General features: G+C 36.2%; 3 protein-coding genes across 3 annotated transcripts; all 3 read left to right on the top strand.

Annotated features, from left to right (window-relative positions):
- The first annotated feature begins 3,565 nt into the window (after nt 1–3,565).
- Nucleotides 3,566–8,145, top strand: LOC105624082 (zinc finger protein 260-like). Its single transcript, XM_012205442.1, has 5 exons — nt 3,566–3,904; nt 3,985–4,131; nt 4,830–4,961; nt 5,037–5,101; nt 6,837–8,145. Exons 1-5 carry the CDS (start codon nt 3,566–3,568, stop codon nt 8,143–8,145), a joined length of 1,992 nt encoding a protein of 663 aa, XP_012060832.1.
- A 112-nt stretch (nt 8,146–8,257) lies between these two features.
- LOC105624083 (zinc finger protein 239-like) lies at nt 8,258–9,082 on the top strand. The gene has a single exon (XM_012205443.1). It carries the CDS (start codon nt 8,258–8,260, stop codon nt 9,080–9,082), a length of 825 nt encoding a protein of 274 aa, XP_012060833.1.
- Nucleotides 9,083–10,047: 965 nt separating this feature from the next.
- Nucleotides 10,048–10,905, top strand: LOC105624093 (gastrula zinc finger protein XlCGF7.1-like). The gene has a single exon (XM_012205453.1). The coding sequence runs from the start codon at nt 10,048–10,050 to the stop codon at nt 10,903–10,905; it is 858 nt and encodes a 285-aa protein (XP_012060843.1).
- The last annotated feature ends 873 nt before the right edge of the window (nt 10,906–11,778 follow it).

The following is an 11,778-nucleotide window of genomic DNA, read 5'->3' as shown; positions in this document are numbered from 1 at the left end:
TATATTTATATAATTATGTATAATTGTATAATATTATATACAATATTATATAATTGTATATAAAATATGTTAATTTTTTATATAATTTTATATAATTATATATGAAACATTTTTTCCGGGTATAAACATGATAGCACAATAGTACACCAAGATGCTGACCAAATTGACAAATAACAATCCAAAATTAAATATGTGTCATAATTGTTTATAGCTAATCCATTTTAAAGTAACGGATTTAAAAAGCATTATATTCATTTCTAATATAATGATAGATCTGCTACATTTTTCAGATTCGTTACTTGATAAAAGTCTTTGTCACTCACCGACTGATGCGCAGCAGTGGAGATGGATGCGTTATCAGTGGCTACATAGTTCTGTAATATACAAACATAAGATCCAAATTAAAATAACTAATAATAAAATTTAAAATAATTAATAATTCAAAAAATAATTTTATACACATTGAATTTTTCTAATCTATATATCCAAAATTTAAAAAATAATTATACATTTTCTGAAAATTATCTTCATGAGAATAAATTTTCATAATATTTTAGATTAATTCTTTTTCTTCAATTATTATTTTTAGTCGAAATAAAACAATCTAATGGAAAGAAATGACTTATTTTTTATGCAAGCAATAAGCTTATTTACACAAAATTGCTCCATTGAAACTCATTGCTTTTCCTAAATCTCCTCCTCCTTTACCTCCTCCTGCTCCTCCTCCTCCTCCTCCTCCTCTTCACAGAATTGTCACCTGCTTCTCGTCTCTCTTCTCTTCCTATTGTTTACTTTGTGACATGTAAACAATATCTAGTTATTGAAACAAATCATTTATTAAAATTAAGTGCAATTGCAAATAATTATTAAAGATGCGCTCTGTACTCTTTTGTACGTACAATACTTGTAAGCATCATTTGTCCTGTTTAATATTTGATATACAAGGATGAACTGATGCTTACAGCATATGAGCGTGAAAGCGGAACACACTCTAAATATTATACCATATCATATTTTGTTCGTATTGTCAATATTAATTATATGTGATACATAATTCATGCGACAGCAAAAAAATAACACAGAAAATTTGATACTTGCAATATTTTACAAAATTTGGACATTGGAATGAATCTAAAATAGCGAAAAATTTCTGGATAGTTGACTTTACATCAAAAACTATTCGACTGCACGAATATTGTTAAATACGTGTTCAAACGAATTATCGATATAAAATTAATATAAATTCTGCTTACCAATTCAATAAGTCGCGACGTCACTCATTTGCCGATCATCTCGTATTTGCCGCATTCTGCAAATAAAACATAAATACAATTATTGTGTCGATTTCGTCTCTCGCATGATCAATTTCACACGCCAAGAGCGACACGGTGGCAATGCACGTCCTTCTCTTATAACAATTCAATATTCATTTAAATATTGAATCTATAATTGCGCGAACATTAAGTATTGCAATAAACGATACAAGTTTAATATAAGTTCCAATCATTTGATCGATGCCAGCCAATCTCGTAATTATATTTACACTTCATTTACAGACCGAGATATGTAAATGAATCGTAGTTGTAATTAAGATGACGAGATAGCGTTTTTGCGCGGTTAACTTGGCGTACCAAAATCGATGCGAACGACGCGGCGTAATGCATTTCTCACTCTTGGCGTCGCATTTATGAATTTTCCGTACGTCGAGATATATTTGATGCTCGAAATATGAAAACAATCATAAAAGGCAAGTGTATATTAAAATACGCTCATCTTTTATAATTGTTATTTCCGTATTGCAGATTGATATTCGAAAATCTCTTTGTAAATTATTCAAGCGATATACTTTCGGTAAATAAGTTTTACAAAATACGCTTTCGAACGGATTATTAATAAGCGATTACTGAATCTATAATCGAATTGTTAAATATCGCATATAAAAATATACATTCAAGTTATACATTCAGGTATTACATAGGTTTTAATTACCATATTTGATCACGCATTTCCACTCGTCTAAGAGCCAGTCCGTTTCGCCGTGTCATCCTATATCCGTGGCAAATGAATTTTACGAATGAAATGTGAATGCGATCGAAATGAGGAAGCGACGTCGCTTTCCGTGTGCAGTCAACTTCACGCGTATAAAAACAAGAGACGCGAGACGCGACGACACGACGCGACGTTGCGCGTTTTGATTTTCGACCGAACGAGTATGCAAGAAATATATATTTTCGATTGAATAATCAGTGTGCTATACTAGAATCTGCATACGCGATATTTACACTATTACGAAAAGTAAAGACAAAGTTAATTATTGATTACCTTAGATTATCTAAAGAAATCCAACGATGAACGATCCTTCGTGCCGTTTCTCGTTGTTTTATAATCAGCAGAGATTAAAAAAAAATCAATGCAAAAAAAATCACAATCGATTCGAAGACAGGGTTGCGAACTTTTTCAACGTTAAAATGACAGGACATACCCCGTCCCCTGCTCGAGTCGCAAAAGCGTGAGATCGAGAATTACGCGCTATTTATATGAACCAAACGGCGAACCCCACCACTCGCATGCCAGCCAATAAGCGCGATACCTCGCGCTTATTGGTTCACGCTAGCTTCCAAATGTGGTATATAAACACTACGCGTAAAAAAAATTTCAGTCTTTTTCAGAATTTGAGAACGTGCGTTTTATGAGGACAGAGAGATCTGTACGCATTCGACAAGCAATGTTAGCATGTATTCAGTACATAGTTCATATTACATATACTATAAAATTTCAAACATAAAAGTGTTTTGAATACTCACTAGAAATATTTTTTCCAAAAATTAAAAATCAATTAGAATAAATAAATGAAGGCTACCGAAAAAATTATATGAAAGAAAAATCTTATACTTACTTATACTTATAAAATAATAAGCAATTATAAATTGTAAATCATTTAAACGCCGCGCAAGTATAGAAATATACTTATTACTTAAAGTTCTATAATAAAATTTTAAATCAAAATATTAATATAACAATACTACACTGAATTTTATTTTATTTTATTGTTAAGTATTAAATATTAATAATATTAATGATAAAATTAATAATTAAATATTAATGATAAAAATCATGCTCACTTGTGTATAAAACGAAAACGTTATGTTTTTTTGTATAATATATGCAACATTGGAAAATGAACTTAACGAAATTATATCGACGGCAGAGAGAAACCAGAGAGAGAGGACATATTGTTGTATAGTTAACATCTACTTCTTCAGAGGACGGTAGTGCGCGACAGCATTTTGCAGTTACAGATTTTGGGCCGTCATGTCCTCTCTCAAGTTTCTGATCGAATCGTTAAGCGCATGCGAGCGCTGTCGGAAACATTCCAAGCACAAGTAGAAGGCTTAGGAACAAGCTTGCATCAACATTGTTTACTTTTTGTTCGCTTTGAAACGTTTTTTATTAAACACGTGTTACGGACGTGTTCGCGACGTATACAGTGAGAGAATTACATCTTCATTATTCGACGAATTTTCGTTGATCGCGTATTGAACACGTGGTCATTTTTTTCATCAGCATGGAGTCTAGTAACTCGATGCCGCCAGGAATGGATTCTCCCGGCGAGGATATTATTCTGATGGAGACTGTAAAAAGTATGGTGTCGCATGAAGGACGCAATGAAGCAGAGGGAACCGAGGAGGACTTTTTCCTAATATCGCAGGACCAGGCTGTGCAATATCCTGAAGGGAACATCGAAGAAACGATGTCTCACAGGCATCAGACGGAGGTCACATTGACGTGGATGCATCTCTGTAGGATATGCGCTAACACGAGCGATCGTATGATACCCATCTTTGAGGGCGAGGGAGCACAACATGACTTGATCAGTAAAATACTCAAGTATTTGCCGATACACGTGTGTACAATAAACGTCGAGTTTCAGTTCAAGTAACTTGATAAACAACTCGTTGATCATTTGCTTATTGTTTTTCACAGGTAACCGAAAGCGACACTTTGCCGTTGCAATTGTGCGAACGTTGCGCAAACTTTCTGATAGCCTGGCATGAATTAAATGAGGGGTGTCTAAATGCGGAGAGAAAGCTGCTGGAAATGCAAGATTCGCATCTGCGAAATAAACAAGAGGTAAAAATGCATGAAGAGATTTAAAGAATTTTAAGCAGAGATTCTTAAGATTACAAAACTAATTAGCAAGATAGTTAATTATATTCACGAAGAAAAATGAATTAACTGGATTTCTAGTTGAGATAATCAAAATTTTTTAGTTAAATTTTTCAAGAATTCTAATAGACTTAATTAGAATTCTTCGTTTATTTTCCACCAGAATTTTAGTTGATTCAACCAGACATTTTTCTCTGTACATTCTGAGAGTTCAAATAAAATATATAATAACATTTGTTTGAACTAGAAATTATAAAATGCACACAAAAGTATTATTAGGCAACAAGATTCACTTTTTTTTGATTTCATATGATCTCTTGCTTATTTATGTTCAAAATAACATGTACAAGGTAAAGGCTTGCCATTTGTCTTTAGAATTTAAATATATACTTCTTTTTTTGAGAGATTTAACTCTTCATTTACACTCTGTCATTACATCATGTTCATGGAGCTTTACTAATCCTAACTAATTTTACATCTTACTTTAGAAAACATGTTTTTCTGTTATAGATATGCTTAATTTTATTCTATTTTCCTATATTATTCGTTTTTTCCTCATTACTTGCTTTTAAGATTTTTCTGTAATCAATTTTTTTGTAATTTTTGCTTTTTCATTATCATAACTATACAATATTCTAATTATATATTTTAAATATTTGCAGTACTACAATCCTTCTTTGGATAATTTAGAAGTTACTGCACCTATGTTTGGCACAACAGCCAGCACGATCATTGCATCTAATATTACGTCTAATATTACGACTAATATTGCGTCTAATATTACGGATCCACTAGTAAGTGTGATTAAACTAAAAAATAATCCTCTTGAATCAGAAACATAAGAAATTTAATTAAACGTCTTATTACAGCCAAGTCAACAGGACGATGATAAAAGTGGAGGTTGCAGTATCGAAAAAATTAATAAATCTGACAGGTAATGATCTCATATATTTTCCTAATTTGTTAACTAAATAAAAAGAGCACGAAATTCTCTTTCTCGTTACCTGTTCCTCATTTATATGAACGTTTGCTCATGGTCGCCGTATTTTTAGCACATAGATGATAGAATATTAGAATATAATGCGAATAATATATATGCAAGTGTCACATAAAGCTTGTTAAACATTTTCCGTGTATCTTACGAAAAGATGAAGACTGTTCGACATCGACTACATACGAGCAATCGTGATACGCGTCATAACGAACTGTGAAACTTCGCTGAGCCACTTTTTATAAGAAAACATAAAAACTGAACAATTTGTCGGCGTTGGATATGCCAAGAACATTTTTGCGACAACTTAACGAAAGATTTTTGAGCAAAGCATAGAAAGAGAAAGGTAACACGCCGTAACAGCCGGGGTGATTGGCTTTAGCGATTACCTAGAAAAAAAAAACCGAGCGGCTGTGACAGCCGATTCGAAATCGCAATTCTCCGCTGCGTCATGCCGCGCAATCGCAAAACCTGGAGTCAAGTTTCGGCTATTTTGCAGGTCATGCGGCGTCCGGACACCGTTAAAAGTGTCCCCGGACACGCCGAAAGCATTTTGGAAGCCATACAGGAAACGGTCCCAGCCAAGACTCCGCAACCTGACAAAGCCGAACGCGACGGCCGAGGATTCCGACTCGGTCTGGATCGCCGTCATGGACACGGCGCACGATCAACCATCTACCGTATCTGAACAGCCGGAGAGTAACGATCAGTTGCCTATCGAAGTGAAGGGAGAACCTGTTTCGATGCACCATTCTATAAAAAATTCTGATCTCGAGGACAACAACGAGCTTCGGACGATCACTGTCGCACATGAGGTGAAGAAAAGCGAGAGAGATCACATTTCTTCTGACGACAACTCGATGCATTTGATACTTGACAATGAAAAGGACACTAAAGATCTGTGCAAGATTCTTGGAAAAGCGACGCATAAAGAGAATACGTTTCAGTGCGCCGAGTGTGGTAGATGCTTCAAGCTGAAAGACTCATATTTACGACACATGAGAATCCATAAAGATGAGCGACCGTTTACTTGTCACGTGTGCGGCAAACAGTTCCGTGATTCTGGAGGACTCACCAGGCACCTCAAAGATGTGCATGCGAAGGTGAAGAATTTTGTGTGCGATCTATGCGGCAGATCGTTCGCGTCCAAGGCGACGCGAGACGATCACCGACGTACTCATACCGGTGAACGACCGTATATTTGCGATTCGTGCGGGAAGACCTTTAAATCCAAAGCGTCCTTGTACATCCACAGCAAACTACACACCGACGTATTCCCGCACACATGTTCATACTGCAGCAAGCGATTCCGTCGGCGGCAGGAAGTGCTGGCTCACGTAACCACGCACACCGGCGAGAAGAATCATGTGTGCGACGTGTGTGAGAGGAAGTTCCGAGTCAAGTCCGAACTCGCGCGACACAAACTTATACATTCCGATAATAAACCGTTTGTCTGCGTTCATTGCGGTCTCGCTTTTCGGCAGAAGCGCTACCTGAACAATCATATTAAGAGCCGGCACAACGAATCTCTGCGAGTGTCCTAACGATAAGAAACGTTAGAAATTTAAGCCGAAAGAGTATCATGGCCCTTTCCTTCTCTCTGCTTCTCTATGTAGATACAGCCTTTCGCGCCTTCGACGAAATCGATTCAAATCTGCCGCCTTTGTTGTTTTTCCAGGTGCGAGCTGACAAAGGAGAGATCTTTCACGGCATACCATTCCTCGTGTAATGCTGCACTGTGGGCAAGTAATGCCACGATAAAGTACGAAAGCAATCCGATGAGAAGCATGACGCTGATTGCTAAAGAAATTTCGAAAAGAGAAACACGCAATTTGTCAGATAATTGCACTGCAGAAAAATATGCCGAGAAAATGGACTCCAACACTTCAAGAGATCAAGAAAAAAATAAATCGACAATTCTACAGTCAATGAGTGAATCTGTGAAGAAGGGTTATACTTGCAATAATTGTCAACGTGTCTTTAAAAGAAAACACCATCTAATCCGCCATATGACGGACTGCAAATATCATGATTCAGCCAAAGAAGATTCGTCAAGAACGCGTAATAAAGTGACAGAAAAGAAAACAAAGACCGACGATGATACGATAAAAAAGAAAAACCGGTTAGTAGAAGATATTAAGAGCACAAGCGACGATGACGAGTTTTGCTTTCCATCAGTAAAACCATTGAAAAAACAATTCAGAACTTATCCATGCAACTATTGCGAGCACACGGCACAGAAAAAGAAACTGTTAAAAATTCATCTGACGGAGGCGCATCCTGAGGTCGTAAATAGAAGTCGGAAGTCTTTTGTAGCCACAGAAACAGTGCTTCGCGCCCGAATAGAACACGACGGTAAGATTTATTATCATTGCAGTGAATGTGGCAAGAATCTGAATTCACCGTACACCTTCTACTGGCACTTGCGCATCCACACGGGCGAGCGACTATTTACTTGCCACCTATGTGGTAAAAGATTCCGCGTGAATCAGGGTCTGACACGACATTTGAAAGATACTCACGCTGGCATCAAGAATGTACCATGCGATCTGTGCGGCCGCATGTTCTCGACGCGGCGCAACGTCGAGGATCACAGACGCATTCATACCGGCGAGCGGCCATACGTCTGCAATGTCTGCGGCAAAACATTCAAGCAGAAGGCTTCTTTGTTCGTGCATAATCGTACGCATTCGGACGTATTCCCATTTAAATGTAGTTATTGCGATCAGACCTTCCGCACACGACCGCCACTGATGGTGCATATCACTAAGCACACTGGTGAGAAGCCGCACGCGTGCGATATATGCGGTCGTTGCTTTCGTATCAAGTATGAGCTAAAGCGGCATCGATTGATTCATTCTGATGAGAAACCCTGGCGCTGTACCGACTGCAGCCTCTCGTTCCGCCAAAAGCGCTACTTAGTTAATCATAAAAAGCTCAGTCACGAGCCATCACGAAGTTTGGCCGCCCCCCAAGTAACGGGCTGACTCTTTTTTCAGATGTACGCGTCGAGTGTCGAAAGACGAATCGGAGAAACACGCACGAGTCAGCTCGCCAAGGAACGAAGAGTCTGACGTTAATGTCGGAAAAGCTCAATCAATGGTATCTAGCAAGAAATGTCTGTCATCGACGCATCTTAGCGATTTTGACGAGAAATTGGAAAAATACAATTCGGCAAATTCTCCGAACAACTCTGAACAAACGCAGAAATCTCAAGAGAAATATATGATTAATTCTCAAGAATGTACAAAACGATCAAAACAATTATTAAAACAACACGTCAAATTAACTCGCTCGAAAACGACAAAGGGTGACGGAAGTGCCTCTCACAAGTGTGAAGAATGCGGAAAAGTTCTTTCTACATCGTATAATCTGCTAATTCATCATAACATTCACGCTGGCGTACGGCCGTACATTTGTTCCATTTGCAACAAGAGTTTTCGATCAGCGTCTGGTCTGAACAGACACGTGCGCGACGTCCACGACGGCGTTAAAAATTTCGCCTGCGATATTTGCGGTCGTCATCTTGCCTCGAGAGCATCGAGGGACGAGCACAGGCGCACTCACTCCGGTGAGAGGCCTCACGTATGCGAGACTTGCGGCAAATCCTTCAAGCAGAAGGCGTCCCTGCATGTGCACCGACTCTACCATTCAAAGATCCTGCCATATCGTTGCGTTCTGTGCGACCGCGGTTTCAGAAGAAAACAAGAATTGGACAAGCACGCGATCTGGCACTCTGGTCGAAAGCCGTATGTCTGCGATATCTGTGACGAATGTTTCCGCAGCAAAGGTTGCATCACCCGTCATCAACGCACTCATACCAATCAACGCTTGTATGTTTGCGTAATCTGCGGCGCCAAATTTACTCAGGAGCGATATCTGAAGAGACACTGTGGCAATTTACATACGGCTGTACGCACGTAAGAGACAAGATGCAGGATTTATTTTTGGACGACTGAAATTGTGGAACATTAAACTTGATGCCATCAATACACCAGCTATTAATCCTTCGAACACTTTAAAATTAGACGAGAAACAAAAAGAACTAAACAATCCTTTATAGAAAAATCATTCGTATTGATTTCATTATATTCTGTATCTGTATCGAATCGAAGGGAATTTCATGTATTAAAGAAAAAAACTACAATCAAAAAAACCAGAGATTGCTTTTCTTGGTTAAAATAATTTTTTTAATTTATTAAAATGATTATGATAAAACTCATAAAAATAAACAAATAAAATAAGAAATTAAGTATTACTAAACAAGAAGTATTTGGAATAACTGAGAAACTATATTCTCTAAAATCCTGCATAAAAAAAATTTAATCTGACAATTCTCGAGGTCATTAATACAAAAAGAAGCTGAGCAAAGGAAACTGTAAGTAAATTTCATAAGATATATCTTGCAATTATTAAAGAAAATGATAAATATATCGTGTGAAATTTTAAGATTGAAAATTGTTGATTTCAACGCACATTGTTTACAAATAAAATTTTCTTTTCACGAACTTTAAGATTTTGTAATATAAATATATATGAAATTGACTAAAAGAATATTTATTAAATATTTGTTTAAATAAATTAAATATCTTTAACACACATATATACACACACACACAAATTATATACAAAATGATAATAAAAATATAAGCTTGTTAACAAAAATGGTTACTTTTTATTTTTACAGATTAAAAAATGAAGTCACACACGAGCGAAAAATCGTCCACAGTTATTGCCAACGAGTGTATAAGAACGGAGAACGGAGAAATAAAATCAATCAAATCCAAACTAAAACGTCCAATGTAATCGATGAAAATTCAGAAAATATTTTTTTTCCTGCAGATAATACATCAACTAAATGTTCGTCTTCCACAAATACATCATCTACAATGTCCTCCTTGATAAATGACAATAAGAAGAAGAGTACAGAAGATGAAGGTTCTAATTCTACTAATCAGATGCGAACAAATTGCACGAAAGAGACAACATCAAACGAGGCTACGCGACAGAATCTTATAGCGGAAATAAAAGAGTCCAATGAATATATAGAGAAAAATGTCAAACAATTCAAATCCAAAAAAGTTGTGTGCACCAGTCCGTCGATAGTTTGCAAATTTTGTAACAAGAAGTTCCGTTCACGCAAAAATCACTGGGCTCACGTACGCACACACTCGAGTGAGAAATCATACACATGCCACATCTGTGGGAAGCAATTTGTTCAGGGTGGTAGTCTATATTATCATCTGAAACACGTGCATGACGGCGTGAAGAATCACACCTGTGATATATGTGGTCGCAGCTTTGCCATGAAGACTGCCATGGAAGACCACCGACGTATCCATACTGGTGAACGCCCGTATGTGTGCCACACGTGTGGCAAGACGTTCAAAACCAAAGCATCTCTCTATATACACAGTAAGATCCATACAGACGAGTTCCCGCACAAGTGTACTTATTGCGCGAAAAAGTTCCGTTGGAGACAACAAATGTTGGGTCATCTGACAGTACATACAGGTGAAAAAAATCATACGTGCGACGTATGCGGTAAGGGTTTTGGCGTAAAGAATGACCTAACCAGACACAAACGCGTCCATTCCGAAGACAAACCGTATACGTGTCAAAAATGCGGTATCAGTTTCGGTCAGAAACGTTATCTCAAAAGTCATGAACGCTTAAAGTTAGGGACGTGCGGGTACTCGCAAAGTGAACTCCGAGATTTGTGTAAAAATCGTATCGAGTTTGATTAGTGTCATCGAATAGTTAGGGTCGGATAAATAAAATTTAATATAAATGTTCCTGATATTAAAAAATTTAAGTTGTTTAAAAGGTTTATGATAATATAAAATAAATACTTATACAAACGTATAATTTAAGATACAGACAGGGTAGTTCGTTATTGATGTTACAATTGAAAGGATAATTCTAAATGGAAAAATATAAAATAAAATCACACATTGTAAATCTAAAATAGAATTTTTTAATAAAATCTTGTTTTAAATTAAATATTCTGTTTTAAATTTGAATAACTTGTAATAATAATTTGCTACATAATAGTCAATTATATAAATAATTAATACTTGTGATTATTAAAATAATTATAAATGAGTAATTATGAGTATTGATTAATTAGTAAACAATAAAATAAAATTATATGATATCCATACATATATAATATATAAAATGCGCGTGCGCGCGCGCGCGCGCGCGTGTGTGTGTGTGTGTGTGTGTGTGTGTGTGTGTGTGTGTGTGTGTATTATAAAATATGTATAAACATGTATAAATTGTAATAATTATTTTATAAATATTTCATAAATATTAATAATTATATGATATAATTATTAATAATTATATTAATTTTTAATAAATATTAATAATTATATTAATTTTTAATCTTTAATATCTTGAATTTCAAATATTTTTCGAATGTTTGGGAAGAATATTTATATATAAATAACTTTTTGACATATTTTTCTTCATGTAAAATTATCCTTTTTCTATTTGTATCTATAAATAACGAAGAATGTAATATGCAGCGTGTGTGTGCGTGTGCGTGCGTGCGTGTGTGCGTGTGTGTGTGTGTGTGTGTGTGTGTGTGTGTGTGTGTGTGTGTGTGTGTGTGT

Source organism: Atta cephalotes (assembly GCF_000143395.1).
Source record: "Atta cephalotes unplaced genomic scaffold scaffold00072, whole genome shotgun sequence".
Lineage (NCBI taxonomy): Eukaryota > Metazoa > Arthropoda > Insecta > Hymenoptera > Formicidae > Atta > Atta cephalotes.
This window is presented reverse-complemented; position numbering and strand designations above follow the sequence as displayed.